Genomic DNA, 19,781 nt, shown 5'->3' with positions numbered 1-19,781 from the left:
CTAATTATAAAGAGCTCCATAGGTGATTTAAATTTTCAAAATATCTTGTGCAGATTTGTATTTGTCGTCAAAAACGATTTTTAGACTATAAATATTTCAGTCTTTCTGGATATCATAAAGTTTTAAAGTTTCAATTTTGACTTTAGTTGCTGATGGATGGTATCTATAAAACTTCAAAGAAAGGTTAGATAGCATAAGCAACATTTTCTTGTAAATTCTGTATATAACATCTAAAACATATTTCGTGGACAGGGAAAATATGTTTTTGGCTATACAATTAACATTTTGATATATCCGCCCCATCCCTCCCCGTAAGCTTTAAGAATGATAAAGTTTGCAAAATAAAGACCAAATTTACGGGAAAAAATGTTTGATCAAACAGAAATCAAAACAAATAGAGGATATTTGTTTGTTTCAGTATATAAGATGGAATTATCTTTCACGTGTGAACACCAGACGAATATTTTCTCGAGTGAAAATGTAAAATATGGTGTTCATGGGTGAAAGATATTTCGATCTTACATATAAAACAAACACATTTTTTATTTCATATTTTTGACTATATTTATTCATTTTATAGTTTCTTATCAGTGAAAATAACAAATCTATTTCACTTTAATATTTCGATAATTCACTGAAAAACATGTAATAAAGTGGTATTTGTCACACAGAATGGTACATGTCACTAGTCATTCATGACAGTACCTCTCAAACATTATCACACTATTCAAAAAAATGGTACCGATCATACTTAATTGAGCCGTGCCATGAGAAAACCAACATAGTGGGTTTGCGACCAGCATGGATCCAGACCAGCCTGCGCATCCACGCAGTCTGCTCAGGATCCATGCTGTTCGCTAACAGTTTCCCCAATTCCAATAGGCTTTAAAAGCGAACAGCATGAATCCTGCCCAGACTGCGCGGATGCGCAGGCTGGTCTGGATCCGTGCTGGTCGCAAACCCACTATGTTGGTTTTCTCATGGTGTGGCTCAATTATATACTTCGGCTTGAAAATACCAAATCTTAATCTCAAGCATTTTAGTAACTTAAAAGACAAACAAAAATCTTGAACTAAATTTTGAGGGAAAAAGCCTTATCTAGAGAATATTTTCAGTCACTTTCATCATAAAATGTAACATTATTCTTTGGTTACTGTATAATTATCTGGTAGATACAAATGTTTGTCGGCTGCAAATACGTCAGACTTGATACGGCGGTGGAGCCGAGTATTCCCCTGCTGGTTTGACTGTGTCAGGTCCAGAATTTGATGGGTATGGGGATGTGTCAGGGATCGTCTGGTAGCTTTGCTCTGAAAAATCAGTTTTCGATGCACTAGAAAAAATTTCATGACATTATATTAGTACTTGGAGCAGAAAAAGGCATTCACTTCAAATTCAAAGTATAAAGCAGTTCTGGGAGCAATGTACCAAACTAAAAGTGTATAAAACTCAGTCTGGAAACAGGTCTCAAAATGAAAGGAATTTCCTTTAGCTGATTTGATAATGCTTAGTGGCAATGAATACGACAACTCGGTTGTGCTTCCTAAATAGGTAGCACACTTTTAAGATATGGACAAGACAGCACTACTGTACTACCTAATAAGGTAGCACACCTATAAGAAATGGACAAGACAGCACTGCTGTACTACCTGATAAGGTAGCACACCTATAAGAAAATAATTAAACAACTCTGCTGTACTGCCTAAATATGTAGCACACTTCGAAGTAATAAATAAGACATTTGTGCTGAACAGCCTAAATAGGTAGCACAATTAGAAGCAGTGAATAAGATATTTGTGCCATACCGCCTAAATAGGAAGCACACTTCGAAGCTGTAAAAAAGACAACTCTAGAGTATCGTCTAAATAGTAGCACACTTTGAAACAATTTATTCGAAACTCTTTTGTGCCCTCTAAACACGTAGCACACTTCGAAGAAATGAATAAGACAATTCTGCTTTACCGCTTGCATAAGGAGCACGCAGTTGAGATTGTGGGTTAATATAACAGTTACTTGATCTTGTTTTCGATTCAAGTGGATTTTGCAAGGCATTTATCCTACGAGGCGCGCAAAGCAGAAAGTAATCCGGCAAAAGTCAATGAGAAGCATTTGCAACATCCGGAATCAAACTTCCGGTAAAATATATCTACAAAAGCAACAGTGTGCTACATAGTCAACCAGTACAACAGAATTGTCTTATTGATTGATATACATCATTCTACAGGTCTCAAAGTGTCGTAGTAAGAGCTTCTTGAGTGTCTAATATATCTTTACTCAAGCAAAACCGTCACTTTCATAAGAAAATCCCTGTGTAATTTTTTGACCTATGAAAATATCTAGAAAGCTTGATACAATTTTCGTATGTGTGTTTACTAAAATTCATGGCTTAAAAGGAAAGTCAAAAAAACAAATTGAAGACATTCTAAACAAGAAAAATAATAAACAAAAAATAAAAAGAAATCACAAACTTTGTCAGACCCAGTTAAAGCAGAAGTAAAAATTGAGCCAGAGGTTAGCACTGTTGTGAAACAGGAAGAAGACAGTGTCAAAGAAACGGATGGATTCATCTGACGAGGAGTATATCAGGAACACAGTTGGTAACATACCTATGGAATGGTACAATAATTACAAGCATATAGGGTATGATGTTGAAGGTCATAAACTTATAAAGCCAGAACAAGGGGTTCAACTTGATGACTTCTTGGATAAAGTGGATGATCCAAATTACTGGCGAACTGTACATAACAAATTATCGGGCAGAAAATGGTGCTGAGCAAAGATGATTTAGAGCTGGTACAGAACTTGCAGAACAAACGGCATCCGATACAATCTACAGACGAGCAGTATCAGGCATGGGTTGACTGGTTCTCAAGTGAGGTGATGATCCAGCCATTGTCAAACAAGCCTGAACACAAGAGAAGTTTTATACCTTCAAAATGGGAGAGATTAAAATTGGTCAGATGGTTCATTCATGCCCTGTAGATGGGGTAGACGAAGCCATCAAAGACAAAGAGAAAGACAAGGAAGAAGAAGAGGAGGATGAACCAAATTTCTATATGAGCTTGAACGATGAAGAGACGGAAATCAGCAAGAGATACCGGCAGCATATTCCTGCACCCAAACTATCACTTCCTGGACATGCTGAGAGTTATAACCCCCAACACTGGCAACCAATTTGTCACCCTTCGTAAAATATGAGTTGGGAAACGTGTGTTCTCTTCTGGTGTCTGAAAGACACACGCAGACAGCAAATGTAATAAATTTACAAGAGAGACGAAGATTTCAAGTTTTCACTTCAAAATCTATTCTGGCTGTGCGCATGCGTGACGGATATTGGCGGTGATGTCAATACATTCAAAGTATAGGTATCGCACAGTATTATGGCGTTTTTATTTTTAGCAATATGTAAATAAACAGTCAGTAGCACTCTTGATTAAGATGAAAGATATACAAAGTAAAATCAAAAGCTGGTTTGGTGGCGCAGTAGGCTGAGTGGTTGTATATATATTCATTTTGTAGTGATAGTTTTGACGGTTCGAACCTTGCATCCGACCATCATTCATTTGTATGCATTACATACTTTGTGTACTTTTGTTTTTCTCTGGTTTCTAATTTATTGCTTTGTTCTTATTTTCGTATAAAATCGGTAGTATCTAGTATCTTTAAATCATTCGATACTGAAAGTATGACCGGGGAATGCTTTTATTAAAGGTAAGTGTAAGATTGTTATAAAATTTATAAAACTACAGCTTTAAAAATATCACAGGAAAGCTTCAAAAACATAACAGCATATAAAGGCGCGGTGTATTAAACATAATTACGTGCCAATAGTGACATATATAAGTTAGTTAACAAGTTAGAACTAGATTAACTAACTCGTTTTGTCTTCCTTGAATCGTACTTAAGAAAAAGAAATTAAATACAGTTTTAAAAACAAATTTTTACGGGTCTGGGGATCGAGCTCCCTATGAAAATTTGATAAAAGTGCAATATGTTTGAAGTCATTTAAAATTTCATCCTCCCCCTCTGGTTCAAGTGGAGAAGTTGGCAGTTACTTGCGGAGAAACATATTAGCATTGGTATTGAATCCAGGAACACTGGTTAGATTGAATGTCCGCCGTTACATAACTGAAATACTGTTAAAAGGGTATTAAACCTCCCAAAACAAGCAAGTGCTATTGGAGACTAAAGCCTAAGAGATCTCAAACAATCTTTGTCAGTCTGGCGGCCACTGTGACACTGGCCTTTTTCGTACTGATCCCAAGAATAAATGGGTCACCTAAAAACCATAGACAGTCATCTATGTTTGACGGTCATATATGCAAACGTTCTCTAACAGAAAACCTTTTCAGTCTACAAATCACTTTGATCTTGACTTCTGACCCCAAAACAATAGAAGTCATATACTGACTACAGCCAGTCATCCTAAGAATTGCACGTTTAGTATGTGTAACCCTAAGCATTCTCAAGATATTTATCGGAAATCGATTTCAATCTCGAGATTAGTTACCTTGAACTTTGTCCTAATGACAACTAAAACAATAAGTATCATTTACTGACCAAAGGCCATCATTCTTTGAAGTGTCGAGGTGTTTGAGTAACAGTTTTCTGTACATATATCTCGGAAATCAAATGGCCTACTGGCAGACTAACGTACCGAGCGACGGACCAGCTGACATGAGAAAACAACATGCCTCCTCTACTTTGCGGGGGCATAATAAGGGAATTAGAATACGAAAGACACACGTTCTTACGAGTCGGCTCATTGATATACTAACCTGAATAAGCAGTTGATATAGCTGTACCCTGTGTCCTGTACTGATAGACCGGACAGCACGCGCAGCAACAGCATGTGATTATGGACGCTACTATAATAATAAAAGCCAGACAGCCGATCACAGAACCGATAATCGTCCCCGTTCTTCTGTAAATAAGATAATATATATTCATACGACAACTACCATATGCAGCAGTAGCACTTTAACCATCAAATTTGCAATAATGAATACTAGTGAGGCAATCACAGAGTCAACAGTTGTTTCCGTTCGTTTGGAAATACATGTAACATCATTTACTTTTAGCGCGGTGAGCGATAATGTACTCATCTTCAGGCGCGCGTAACACTTCCCGGTGTGATTCACCTCGATCGGTGAGTAAAGTTGCGATTATTACATTGATAACGGACAAATCTATAAATGACGTGTGATCTGGCGTACCTGCATGTGTCTCAAGTTTATCACTGACGTTTGAATTGTTCATGAAAACCTTCCGTTTTAGAGAACATTCGTGCACAATGCACTTCATGGAAACACTTCCTCGTCAAACACACAACATCATATCACGAAATGCATTGTGCACGAATGTTCTCTTAAACGAAAGTAGTGTTTTTGAAAAATGGTAACGTCAGTGATAAACTACGCAAACATAAATGTAAATTTGTATTCACTGGCACAAGATTTCAAAAATAAAAATTATGTTTTAACAGCACGTGAATTGCCCTGTAAATACATGATTTTGCTCCCTTAAATACATGGCCGGATCCAGTGTTAAAACTGGTTTTATGCAAGAATAATAATAAATGTCGGAGCGGAAATCACAGAACCCACATCTGTTCTCCATGTTCTTTGTACTAAATAACAGAGAGGCAATCATAGACTGGCATCAGTCGTTAGAGTCATTAAATGTAAAGCACTTGGCCATAAAATCAGTCCTCTCTAATAGCACTTTCTGAAAAAAATTACATTATCTCTTACCTCTGTCTCTGTGAGCCTAGAGAGAATATGGTTTTCTGAGAAAATATCAGTGTCAGTATGAAGAAATTAATATTATTACAGATTTGATCTCAACAGACTTTGTATGTCTAAGGCAATCACAGAACTGACTAAATAACTTCTGTTCATCTGGAAATATTATAGTAAAGCTGTAAAAGTTCCATACTAAATAGGTTTACTGAGAAATATTCATCGCAAGTATATACTAACACTGATTTGAGAGGGTATTTATGAGGCAGAGACACAAAAGAAGCTACACGCGTCAATTGACATTTTTGGTATTACGCTGATGATGCATGACATTAAAGAGAATGACATTCTGAAAATGTACAAGGGATCGTATCAGAATGATTAGTATTATTTTGTATTGCAATCTGGACACATGAGCACAGATAGTGCATGACTCAATTTGCATTCTATTATTGCCAAAACCATAGTTGAATTGTTGTAAATAATAGAATTTAGGTCATTTATTGCTAATTTGGGTTAATAACGGTAATAGATGGATTCCAGAATCGCACACTATGTGTATACAATAGTTAAAAGGAACCATCTATTTGTTAGAGCAAATAATCGTTGTAAAATATCATGTACGATTTTGGACCAATCAGAAACAAGTTCTATAAAATGCACCAATCAAAGTAAACTTCTGCTATGGTATAAATTGGTAGACGGATGATGACCAGCGAATGAAATCATCTAGCTCATAACTGAAATCATTTACGAATCATTGGTACACGAATCATTTAGGGGAAGTAGCCAGAGAAAAAATTTATATATATTAGATATATGGTCTCACCAGCTCTACGTTTTAACAAAGAACATTCTACGTAGTTTGTTAGCTAGTCTGAGACATAGTCATCTTAGCGATGGACCTATTTCATTGCTCAAGATGCTAAAGGCGTAGGCACTTCACTGGGACATATAACTCATATCCTTACATATCGTCCTTTTATATCAGGCACAACTCAACATCACGCAGATATAAAAAGTGATATAAAAACCACGCAGAATGTTTGTTGCTTGAATACGATATATTCCGTTATAGATAATACAAGCATGCATTCTCCGTGCTGACAAAATAAAAAGACTTTACGTGCAACAGTATGGGTTACTGTATGTTCCGCAACAATCACTGTCGTGGCAATAGATGTGTTCATTATGGTCATACCAACACGTTTTACTTTCCGCCACAGAAAAAACACCGACTGAAAGAAAAAGAACGCTGCAGTGATACTTTCCATCACATTAACTATACTGACTGAAAGAAAATAGAACGCTATATTGAATTTGATACTTTCCGCCACAGAAAGTACACCAACAGAAAGAAAATAGAACGCTATATTGATACTTTCCGCCAAAGAAGTACACCAACAGAAAGAAATTAGAACGCTATATTGATACTTTCCGCCAAAGAAAGTACACCGACAGAAAGAAAACAGAACGCTACATAGATACTTTCCATCACATAAACTACACTGACTGAAAGAAAATAAAACGGTAAAACAATACTTTCCGCCACGTTAACTACACCGGTTGAACGAAATCAAAACGCGCTATACTGATACTCGCCGCCACAGAAACTACACCGACTAAAAGAAAAAACAACAGTATACTGATAATTAACGCCACATAAAATGCACTAGCCGACTGAAAGAAAATAGAACGCATTAATGATACTTTCCGCCACAGACTCTACACCTACTAAAAGAGAAAAAAAGGAACGCAACAATGATACTTTCTGCAACAGAATATACACCGACTGAAAGAAAATAGAACGCATTATCGATGCTTTCCACCACAGGCACTACACCGACTGAAAGAAAAAAAGAACGATATGTACAACGCTACTTTCCGCAGCAGAAAATACAGCGCATGAAAGAAAATAGAACGCATTATCGATGCTTTCCACCACAGGCACTACACCGACTGAAAGAAAAAAAGAACGATATGTACAACGCTACTTTCCGCAGCAGAAAATACAGCGCATGAAAGAAAATAGAACGCATTATCGATGCTTTCCACCACAGGCACTACACCGACTGAAAGAAAAAAAGAACGATATGTACAACGCTACTTTCCGCAGCAGAAAATACAGCGCATGAAAGAAAATAGAACGCATTATCGATGCTTTCCACCACAGGCACTACACCGACTGAAAGAAAAAAAGAACGATATGTACAACGCTACTTTCCGCAGCAGAAAATACAGCGCATTATTGATGCTTTCCGCCACAGGCACACCGACTGAAAGAAGAAAAAAATGCTACAATTATACTTTTAGTCACATGAACCACAGTACAGTGGCTGAAAGAAAACAATACTTTCCGCTACAGAAAATGCGCTGATTTATAGAATATAAAACGCTATACAGATACATCCCGTCAAAGATACTACACCGGCTAAAAGAAAATAAAAAATTCGCCACAGAAGGAAATATTGTTTATTATAAACCTACGAATTTTCTGTCTGAAAAAACAATCTGTAATTGACTAATGAACACAAAACCCTGTATTCAACTCCCATCGGAAATGGAAAATGGTTGGACTACTTGCTTTACATGGGACGTAAACTATGACGTAAGATTTAACGTATTGATGGCGTTTCGACGTTTCTTTCGTCAAAAAGTTCCCCGATTCAAAATAGTTTCTGCCTAATTTTCACAAATTATAGTCAATTTGGGTTGATATATCTTATGTATATCTTATGTATAACCTCGGCTATATATGACCATTTTGTGTCGATTCGCCGTAAAACCCAACTCACGCACTTTTTATAAGTCATTCGGTCTTGCACTTTTTAGTAGAGACAAGCCATGAACATAAAGTGATTGAAGGTTATGTCAAATAGTTTGGATATGGACACTGACTTTTCACACCTTCTCTTGTCGGGGGCACACAACTCATATAAAGGATATTTTCGGCAAGTTTCTTTTTAAATCGTCATATTTCGCTCAGTTTTTAATAAAACTTTAAGATTTTTGGGATTTAAGTGTTTTGTGTTAATATCTTTCTATTCATAGTATTAAAAAGTTTATTCATGCGCAACGACTTCCGTTATTTTGATAAAAATGCTCTTAGTAGTTATATTTTTTAATGAATCCTGACAAAATTGTTATATAATTTATCTTTATAGGAATGCAAAATTGAAATAATGTAAATAAATAATATATTTCAGAAAAAGACAAAAATATACATTGTGGTTTATAAACAACTACCGGTCCTTCTTTTTTATCAAAATTACCGTAAAATGTTTATAGTATAATACTCATTTTTCAATACAAAAACCCTTAAAACAACACTAATTACAGTTTTGTGGCATTATCCGCGATATATCATTTTCCTGAAAAAATATCAGTTAACGCAATTAAAAGGGAGGTAATCGGTAAATGGAAATAGAGTGTACATATTTATCGCATTACCGAGATTAATGTGTTATAATATTGGTTAGTTACAAGTATCCAGGCACTTATGTATTTAGATTAAAAGGTTCGTCGTCTCAAAAAGAATAATTGAGTGGAATCATTCATGGCGATTTACCATTAAATAAATTACACATTCTAACATAGCTAGATTTGGTTGCAAGTTATACAAAGAAGAAAGCAGTCAGTCTCTGTATATTTAAGAAATAAGAATTAATATCACGTGGGTGTAGCTCGAGTGAAAATTAATACTCATCGGAGAGCAAATCACTAAATTTGATATATTATTTCGATTCTAACACTTTACGAAGGACTTTAAAGTACATCCTTGACGACATCATCAAATGCTAGTATTTGCCTATTTTCTGTTTTGCGTTGATTTCTTTTCCTGTGCGACTGACGTAATAACTGTGACGTCAGGAAAATGTATTGATATATACAAATACACAATAATCAGCTAGGAAAATGAATTCGGTTGTGTTAAAATCTGCGATAAACAACGGTTGACGCGCGGACTGGTAAGACAACATTATGAAGTCCATTATGACGTCAAATGGTGGCATGACGTCCGGTTTATTACTACTTGGATAAATGAAGCCCAGCAAAATTTTATCATGAAATTTCAATGACCATGTAAGAATAAAAATAAAGAAGGCCGTCGAGTGGTTTTTCACCTGATTTATCACAGTTCAGAGCTCAGATGCGCAGGAATTGAACCAAAATATTTTAATATATCTAATTAAAATGCGATATTTTTAACAGCGTGATTTATATAAAGACATGGGTGTGATATTTTAAGTGAAATGTTTCTATAAATCTAACAAAGCTGTTTTACTCTTTGTAACGACATGATGTGTGTATCATTCTGTATATTTTTTGCAAACTAACGTAATTAAAGATATACTCGAATGAACAGTACTAAGTCGCGATTTATTTCTTACGTTAATCAAACTGTATTTATATCTGACAAATGAATATTTTAGATTGAAAGAAAATTGACATCAGAACATAATCTAATCACACAAAGCATGAAAAAGTCTTACATAGTTGTTATTGACCTATCATCCTAAAGGTCTATGGTCATAGTATAAAATGAAAATCAGCTAAATATATTCGTGTTTTAAATGTTAAGAGGTGCGTATTTCGAAAGCATCAATGTAGTACATACCAAAATGGAAACTTATATCATATAAGCACATTTTTTTTATTTGACTTTCTTTAACATTGTTTACACTGATTCAGTTTTGCATTACTTTGACTGTTTTTATAGATAAACTTTTCAACTTACGGCATATATTTATACTAGCATGCATCATCATGAAAGTGTCTTATGACTAATGTCTAGTGTAATCCCAAACGAATGACGACGCGACGTCTGTAAGCAATCGTACATCCAAACGTTCTGATATTTGTAGCCCCGTTTTGGAAAGCCATTAACTTCGGTAGAACTATTTATTTCCTTTCATTTCATCAAATGCAATCGTTTTAGAGTACTAAGTTGTGTAGAAATGCTTAAGTTCATCTTACATTCCCTTTCATTTGTGATTGAGTGGCTCACATCTGGGTATGAGACATATGGACGTATTTAGCTTACAGAACGTTGGAGCCCGCCCGCTTAGCTCAATAGGTAAGAGCGTTGGTCTACGGATCTCGGGGTCGCGAGTTCGATCCGATCCTCGGGCGGGGCGTATGTTCTCCGTGACTATTTGATAAACGACATTGTGTCTGATATCATTAGTCTGATTCTTGTAGGGAAGTTGGCAGTTACTTACGGAGAACAGGTTTGTACTGGTACAGAATCCAGGAACACTGGTTAGGTTAACTGCCCGCCGTTACATAACTGAAATACTGTTGAAAAACGGCGTTAAACCCAAAACAAAAACAAAAACAGAACGCTGGAGTCTTCACACGTTCTATAAATAAAAATCATGTATTTCATACCAAAATATAAATTTGTAAACCACGATGGTGATGTGTATCTTATAACTACTACTTGAAATATTCAGTCTAATTTTACATATTTTGGGAGTTTTAATGTGGTGTCACAATGCAGTTTTCCAATTGGTCATATCCGGTAACATACAAATTTACCATACCGCAATTGTTCCACCTTTCCGTTAAGTCATAGTAATGGTACAAAGGTTTATCGTTAATAATGCAGAAGCAATATTAACAGATACTAATGAGGTAGCCTGTCCAAATTGTAATGTACTGTGTTGACTTAGAAACATATGTAAAAAAGAGGAGTACATTTATAATATTTTGTCTACAGTCATACGACAGACTAGCACAGTATATCATCTCACTGGTGAAATGCAGTTTGATATAAATAAATATGTCAGATCAAAGTCGCCACACTGTAAGAAAAAACATTAAGCAATCATACATTTTTTTCTCATTAATTTATATAATACAATAATGTACCTCTGACAGGTAAAACACCCCAAAAATGTAATTTAGTAAGGAAATCGTTTCAAACATGTGCAAATGTTCAGTTTTATTCATCAGTTAAAAACTATATTCGGATGAGTACCCCCCCCTCCCCCCCCCCCCCCCCGCCACACACACACACACACACACACACAACACACCTTCTTTCTGGATATTTTACCTTATCGGGATCAACTTGCATTAGTTCGTGTCAAAACATTATCTCACATGCCACTTTTAAAAGTGGAGTCCTGAACAAATGTTTAAATGACTACAATAAACAATAAAATATGAGCTAGATACCTAATTTTAGACCAAATAGATAGATTAAGTTTTTTATTGAGCTGCTTCTAAATGGGTTGAAGCATTGATGTTAATAAAAGTATTTGATATTGCATGTTTTAATTAGTTGTAATTTTGACATTTTACTAACAATATACTTTTCTAAATGAGTAAAAATAGGTGCATGTAGTAATTTGAAAGGTATTTGAAAAAGTCTAAGTATGACGCTAGAAGATTTGGTAAGTGCAAGTTGTCATACAATTTATAGTTGTATATAACATCGCTGTACTAATAAAATCTCTGACCTATCCCTACAAATATTCTTTAAGGGAATATTTCTTTCAGTTTTACATACGTTTCTTGCTTTTTAGCAATTAGAAAGGGCACTGGCACCAGAACAGAAAGAAAATACCTCTGTACATGTTATACCTTACCCCTAGGTATTCTATAAGAACCATGGTCATGAACGGGAAATATACTAACCCGTTTCAATCGCGCATTTCATACCTAAAACACGCAAATGTGTACTATGGATATCAAACAAGTGGTAATTTATCTTCCTTTGTGTACCGGTCACATTTCTTCAATATATCTTATCTTGGAAAAACAACGCGTAGTTTATAGTTATTTCAACGTTACACAAAAAAACTTGCTTGAACTTCCCTGGTGAAGTTCCGTTCTACATTACAAAACCATTCTGACTGGCTGTTGTGTCAATCGTCATTTTACTACACGTGTTCGCTAAAATGTTAAAATGCAGCATAAATGTGCTAAATGAATAAAATACACAGAACAGATGCAGACCAATGTATGATTTCAAATTAAAGATCATATACAAGATGAATTTCATTCATCATTTCAAGGTTTAAGTGTATAATTGTGATTTTCTAAAATTCTGTTTTTGTTTGCATTTCGCCAAACATGTGCACACTGCCATGACCTCTAGACCGGATGTTCTTTAGGGAAGGTCACGTAAGTTTTTTCTGTAACGTTGACGAAAGCATGAAATATGATGATAATCTCAGCAATATGGAATATTGAGACAATGAGACTGGTGCATGATGGAAGATAAATTATCGCTTGTTCATTATACTAGGTACCCTTTCACCGAACTGTGCGTTAAGTTGAGAAATGTACGATTGAAACGGGTTAGTATATTTCCCCCTTCATGACCATGGTTCTTATAGAATACCTAGGGGTAGGGTATAACATGTACAGAGGCATTTTCTTTCTGGTCTGGTGCCAGTGAGGGTCTGCTTTTCTTAGTATTTTATACGCCATCCCTTTGCCTAGCTCTGTTGCGAAATAGTCATGACATTAACCTTTACATTGTTCTCCATTATGTTATATTAGGTAATATATCGCATAAAAAGTATAGAAAAGTATTTAATTCAAATGAATATCTACAAATGAATTGATTATTACATAAATACGGCGTTTAGTTGGTATCCACAAGAAAGAAATATATATTTAGAATGAGCAAAATATGAGGCATATGTGTGGATAAGTTTAAAATGACCTGAAATGACATTTATAGTCGGAAGAATTCTGAAGCGATATAATCTAATTATGAATATATGTTTCCTCTTTTTTTATAAAACTGTTTTATAAAATAATTGTCTTTGTTTGAAAACAGGATGTAAAGTTTAAGAAGTGTGACGTCGTTTTAGATAATTTATCCCTGTCCATACAAATTATTCCAAAAGTAACCTTTCTTTGATATTTCTTAAAATAATGTAACTTTGAGAAGCTCCAGATAGCCCATTCGTTTTGTCACCAGATTATTAGAAATTTCGAAAAGGGTGATAAAATTTTAAACGTTGCTGAACATGATCAAATTAATTTTACGAATTCAATTCTCCTAAAGATGACGTCATAAAACAGTTTGCAAAGGCTTTCATGGTTGACTGATTCAATTGTTCCATATCCAGAATTTATCTTCTGGTATTTTTCTATAAGAAATATATTATCTTAAGTCTCTACTAAAATGTGCAAGGGTCGGCCATATTTAAGGATTTATTAGCCGGGCTATTATGTATAATAATAATAAAAGGCGCCCTAAAGCAGTATATCTACCTTGATCTACAATGAAACATTCGGCTCTCGTGGATTTTGCCAGACCGGGTCACACTCGCCGCATGCGCCTTGTGAGATCTAAGTTTGACAAAATCAACTCTAGTCGAATACAAGGTTGCAGATCAAAATACTGTTTGAATAACCCTATTTTGTTGTAGAAACTGCACCGGCTGAAAGAAAATAGAATGCTTCCAATTAAACATTTGATACATTGATGTATAAGAATCTAGATTATTAAAAACTGACGTTGTATGGTATAATACAATTTCACTATTATAAAGTGCAATTAATAAAAAACGAATGGAAAGAAAACGGTGAAAATAAAATCCAGACAGGCCTCTTCAAACGTAATGAAGCGAAACCCAAACTTTTAACAAAAAACATATCCTTCTATAACCACTTTATAATTTATTTACCAATGAAAAATAATTCTTAAAAAGTTAAAGCGGCATGCTCCCAGATCGTTCGACAACAAAAATATTGTTTTAGATTATCTTGAAATAAATGAAGGTTTTAAAACTTAATAACTGACAATCTTTGTTACGGAAATACATGAGAATTTGCTGATTTTACTACTTTTTATGATGAAAATCGAAAAGCGTTTGTCACGCTTTTACTCCATGTAAACTCTCTCGATTATAAATATCTATATATTGAAGTCATCATTCACTACTTCAGCTATAATATAACCAAACTTCAATTTGAAAGAAAGATTATTTTTTTAGCCAAATCTGGAGGCATGCTGCTTTAAAATACTAGATGCATTTCACCTTGATTTTACCAAAAACATATCTGAAAAACAAAACATTTGATAAAATATTATTTCTACATTAACTGTATTAAAAATGATCAGAACCTATTGTACAAAATATGAATACATACTTAGAGTGTATAGGAGCAAAATCCAAACTATTGAGGCAGACATCATGTAGTAGTTCTCAATGTATAAATAAAAACACTTGAGCGGATACTGAAACAATGAGGAGAGGAAATGAGAAATTGTTTACATTAATTGTTCGAAACATCATAAGACCTACCTCACTTTCAAATGAAACTCCCATTGTACTATACTATTTATAGAACGGAAACTCCAAATATAAGATCACGTTCATCATGTGCATACTTCGTAATATTCCAGGAAATCCCATTATTATACTTCATTTAGAAAAGGGAATTACCAGATATTAGATCAAATTTAAACAAACGTCAACCCTTATAAATTTAAGAATGCTTTAAGAAATCCAAGTCTTATTTTCATAAACAAAATTATAACGTTACTAAATCTGTTTCTAACAGATCTTGTTTACGGAAAATAAAAATTAAAACAAAGAGAATACATATATTTGAACGTACACAGTTTGAATTCTATAATCATAATCACAAGATAATTTGGAATGTTAATTTACAGTGCAATTTGTGTTGTCTTATTGTTTCGTAAGTATGATAATCGTCTTTTTTTTTCGTGCATGACGGACAAGAATTCCCCGTGTGGCGTACAACCACGGGATGTAAGATGACTATAGTGCTATATAATGAATGAATGAATGAATGAATGAATGCGTAAATTCATACGCTGACATGACAAAATATTGTTCAGTTAAAGTTGATCATATTTCCTCGTTTTCTAAAGAGAGAAAGAACCTATCACTAGTTAAAGGTGTAGATGAAAAGATTCGGTTCTCGCGACAACGCGACAGATCCTCGTTACCTGGAAAACAGTTATTTCAATCCGCACCTTCAACTAGTGAAGTATTCTCATAACTGACTGACTACCTGCCTGTCTGACCGCCTCAATGACTGACTACCTGCCTGCCTCACTGCCTCACTGACTAACTGTCTGCCTGCCTTTCTGCCTCACTGACTGACTGACCGGCTGACCGATGACCGCCTGCCTACCTGCCTGACTGCATGCCTGTCAGCCTGCTCGCCTGCCCGCCAAACCGACTGACCAACTAATCGATCGATCGATTGATCGATTAATTGATTGCTTATTTATTGATTATATATTTATGACAGTAGCAAAACGTTAAAAAAAGGAACGTGAAGAAATAACAAATATTGACATGTTAACCCAATTCAAGCGTACATACATTTTTCTATCATAAACATTCAAAATGTGTAGATTTACCCGAAGCGAGCAACTTGGTTTTTTCAAATAAATTTAAGGATTCGCTTATTACCGCGTACAGGAGTTGATGTATTAAAAGTGTTAACTAATAAAGTTAATGAAATCTACTTATTAATAATAAGGCCTACAACACGTAAAAGAACCTATCACTAGTTAAAGGTATAGATGAAAATATTCGGTTCTCGCAAAAACGCGGCAGATCCTCGTTACCTGGAAAACAGTTTTTTCAATCGCACCTTCAACCATTTCAAATATTCTCTTAACTGACTGACTGACTGACTACCTACCTGACTGACTGGCTGACAGACTGACTGACTGCCTGCCTTTCTGCCTCACTGACTGACTGACCGGCTGACCGATGACCGCCTGCCTACCTGTCTGACTGCCTGCCTGTCAGCCTGCTCGCCTGCTCGCCCAACCGACCGACTAACCGACCGACCGATCGATCGATCGATTGATTGATTTATTATGCATTTATCATGACAGAAGCAAAACGTCAAGAAAGGAACGTGTAGAAATATAAGATATTGAAATGTTCACCCAATTCAAGCGTACATATAATTTTTCAATAATAAAATTTCAAAATGTGTAGATTTACTCGAAGCGAGTGACTTGTTTTCTTTCAAAACAAATTTAAAGATTCGCTTATTACCGCATAGACGAGTTGATGTATTAATAGTGGTAACTAATAAAGTAAATGAAATCTACTTTTTGATAATAAGGCCTACAACACATAACGTATCTCTTTAATATACTATTACTGCTATAAACTTACATCAATATTTGTTGTCTTGACAGTTTCTTGAACTCTGTAGCTGATTTGTCAGAATGTATAACTCTCTATTTTGTGACAACAGGTTATGTACATGGTGAATACAAGTGTACCGCCCTCGACCAGTTTGAAAAAGTAAAATATTTCTCTTGTGACATTGGTTGCTGCGGAAACCTTCATAACGCCTACTGCTGCGATGAGTATGACATACTTTACTTATACATTTGTACATTAAAAAAACAACACCTTTTTGAGGTTCAATCAAACATTATTTGGAATATTAACAACACATTTGATGACAAGATGTGTTGACCTGTTACGTACAACTAATTCATGCATGAAAATGATTTGGTTGACTTAGCGACATCCACATGTGACAAATTCTCTACAGCGTAAGAAGTACATAGTGAACTAAAAACACTTTTCAGTAAATAGATACAGATATTTTGAATGCCGGCATTTTTTTTTCAAAATCAGTATACATGCGAGGTAAATTCACAAAATCTTTAGAAATTTCGAAGTTCATTCTAAAGGGTTGATGTAATATATATTCTTTATGTTTTAAAGTTATTGTCACAAACTTTGATTAACAACTAAAATTCAGTAAATATGCATGCATCAAAGTTAGTAGGTACCAACAATGACAAGACGTTACTACAAATACTGGATTCTTCTGATCTACTAACGCGTATCCATGAGGGGAAGCCATTCAGCTGTTATATAATTCAATGTTGATTTTTTTTTTTTTTTATTGAATTGTGTTTCTTTTACCTCTTTACCTTTAATTTCAGACACCAGGATGCAATTCTTATTGGTAGCATTGTGGGTGGCTTTATCCTAGTTGTTATCATAATTGTCAGCATACACTGTTGGTACAGAAAGAGCAGACGACAACCTAATCTGGGTTATCTCCGTGGTATGCATAGTCTATAATATTTAGTAACTAACTCTGTGGTACGTATTGCAATATTAAGTACCCCAAATATCTAGTCAGCTGCGGTATGTTTGCCTATATCTAGTAAATCCGCAGTGTGACTGGCAATATTGAGTTCCTTATTGGTATGTAAATATAGCAATACGTTGTACCTCCGTGGTATATGAAAGCAATATTTAGCACTCCCGTGGATGTATATGTAACAAATTTTGAGCACCTCTTAGCAGACCGCTGTTTTTGTTCTGTTAAGAAGCGAATCATTTCGATTAATATATTGTAAATGCAAATTTTCTCTTGTTTTCCTTGAAATGAAGGTGTCAAGAAGAAATGCACATACGTGAAATGTTGATAAGACTGGATTTATGGTTGTTTTGCCAAAACAGGTCAAACCCCACGCGTCACGGGAGATAGTTTTGATTTTTTGCTTGCCAGCTCGTGGTACCATCCGTCGTGCTCGAAAACTCTTCATTATTACCTATTAAATAGGCCTTTATCACATGTTTGACGTTGTAGGAGTGTAATAAAGCCATCACAAAACATTTGATAATACACTAGTGTAATGGAGATTTGACGTTGACGTCGTTTATTCATAGAAGACGTTGGTCGATTTACTTGGTTTATAATAGGTAAAGAAAGAAGAATTTTTTTATGTTTCAACGAACTCAAGACCCCGCAATCCGTAGTCCAACGCTCTCTCTACTGAGCTAAGCGGGCGGGCTTCTACATATCATTATTAATATTTTCTATATTGTAATTCTTTTTGGCTAATATTCCACTGTAAAATACATGCCGAATCTAATCTCTTAACACAGTAGTCATACATGTAATACTTCATCGTATTTCAGAAACCCGAAACTATGGTACAATGAATGCTACACGTGACAGAAAAGAAAGCGTCAACACCAGTACAGAACAGCTAGTTAAAGATGAGAGATTATACCAGAGGTAGATATTACTGTGACAATGTCAAACTCCCGTTAACACGTGATCCGAAATTCTGTGTTTTGCAGAGGAATCAGTTAACCAAGAAGCTTAAGAGAAAGATATAGAGACGAACTTATCCGCAGAGAATTGTGATTAAAGAGAAAAATTGCGACGGAAGAAATTTCTTGAGCACTAAGACCTAGTCTGGCTACCGACTAGATAATCTTTTCAATTTTTTTCAATCATTACGCTTATATATTCTGAACAGTCTTTCTTGGCTTTGATTATGCAATGTTTTGAGAAGATAAGGGACATATTTATACAAAATTTGAATAACTCCACGAGAAATCTCCTGAGAATTAAACATATTACACAGGGTCTGAACACAGACGAGCTTAGACCCTACGTGATCTGTTTTTTCTAGATAAGTGAACTAAATCTTATTTACTAAAGAGATTGTGGTACATATATTAGATATAAGCAGGTTTACTTATTTGTTTTAAAAGATCTGCATACAAATGTTCTTCCATTCATTTAGTCTTACAGCTGCGCTTGATATTTCTTTTGTTACGATTAAGTTAGACAGAAATAAGATCGATGATAAAGTTACCAGGTAAAAAAAAGCTCTAAAAGTTGATGCAGAAATATGCTGCTTTTAGTTTTGTTTTGTTTTAGTGATTCTAGGTATTCAAAATAACAGTAGTATTTATACCCCAAACCATAAAATCTACATAAACGTTATAACGTTAAGATCATTTAAGATCAACTTTAGACAATTTATCCAATTGTTGCCATCTTTTATAATAAATTGTCTTATACCAGTTGACTTTGGCTTCGTACCTGTACTAAATGACAAAAATCTTTTGAAAGTTAGACGTCTGCACATGTTCCAGTCCAATCGTGTCTGGACCAAAACATCAGGATCGAGAGGTATGAGTCATAAAATCCATTAACATTATAGGTTCATTCAAAACGATTGCGGTGGAAGTCGATAGAATGACTTACTCACTTTATTTTATGTTCCAGACACAAAAATAAACCAAC

General features: G+C 35.0%; 2 protein-coding genes across 3 annotated transcripts; one reads left to right on the top strand and one right to left on the bottom strand.

Annotated features, from left to right (window-relative positions):
* Positions 1 to 395: 395 nt before the first annotated feature.
* On the bottom strand, positions 396 to 15,016 carry LOC123528592 (protein shisa-5-like). Of its 2 annotated transcripts, none has more exons than XM_045308414.2 (4): positions 14,862 to 15,016; positions 6,868 to 6,979; positions 4,779 to 4,924; positions 396 to 1,333 (listed from the first exon to the last, which is right to left on the bottom strand). In XM_045308414.2, exons 1-4 carry the CDS (start codon positions 14,905 to 14,907, stop codon positions 1,140 to 1,142), a joined length of 498 nt encoding a protein of 165 aa, XP_045164349.2. In that variant the 5' UTR covers positions 14,908 to 15,016; the 3' UTR covers positions 396 to 1,139. The 2 variants fall into 2 exon arrangements, with proteins under 2 accessions (XP_045164349.2, XP_045164350.2); XM_045308415.2 differs by having other exon boundaries at positions 396 to 1,310; positions 14,862 to 15,015.
* A 102-nt stretch (positions 15,017 to 15,118) lies between these two features.
* Positions 15,119 to 19,552, top strand: LOC123528593 (uncharacterized). The gene is made up of 4 exons (XM_045308416.2): positions 15,119 to 15,413; positions 16,965 to 17,079; positions 17,671 to 17,795; positions 18,659 to 19,552. Exons 1-4 carry the CDS (start codon positions 15,374 to 15,376, stop codon positions 18,760 to 18,762), a joined length of 384 nt encoding a protein of 127 aa, XP_045164351.2. The 5' UTR covers positions 15,119 to 15,373; the 3' UTR covers positions 18,763 to 19,552.
* The last annotated feature ends 229 nt before the right edge of the window (positions 19,553 to 19,781 follow it).

The sequence above is a fragment of the Mercenaria mercenaria genome, chromosome 13 (genome assembly GCF_021730395.1).
Source record: "Mercenaria mercenaria strain notata chromosome 13, MADL_Memer_1, whole genome shotgun sequence".
Classification (NCBI taxonomy): Eukaryota; Metazoa; Mollusca; class Bivalvia; order Venerida; family Veneridae; genus Mercenaria; species Mercenaria mercenaria.
The sequence above is the reverse complement of the archived record's forward strand: the minus strand, read 5'-3'. Positions and strand labels throughout refer to the sequence as shown.

Excerpts from the sequence above, each read along its gene's own strand:
- LOC123528593 (XM_045308416.2), top strand. The coding sequence starts at position 15,374 with ATGTTAATTTACAGTGCAATTTGTGTTGTCTTATTGTTTC. Across the intron at positions 17,080-17,670 it reads AACGCCTACTGCTGCGATGA|ACACCAGGATGCAATTCTTA; the intron begins GTATGACATACT and ends CTTTAATTTCAG. Across the intron at positions 17,796-18,658 it reads TAATCTGGGTTATCTCCGTG|AAACCCGAAACTATGGTACA; the intron begins GTATGCATAGTC and ends ATCGTATTTCAG.
- LOC123528592 (XM_045308414.2), bottom strand. The coding sequence starts at position 14,907 with ATGATGTCTGCCTCAATAGTTTGGATTTTGCTCCTATACACTCTAA. Across the intron at positions 4,925-6,867 it reads AGTAACCCATACTGTTGCAC|AAGAACGGGGACGATTATCG; the intron begins GTAAAGTCTTTT and ends TCTTATTTACAG. Across the intron at positions 1,334-4,778 it reads TATATCAACTGCTTATTCAG|TGCATCGAAAACTGATTTTT; the intron begins GTTAGTATATCA and ends AATTTTTTCTAG.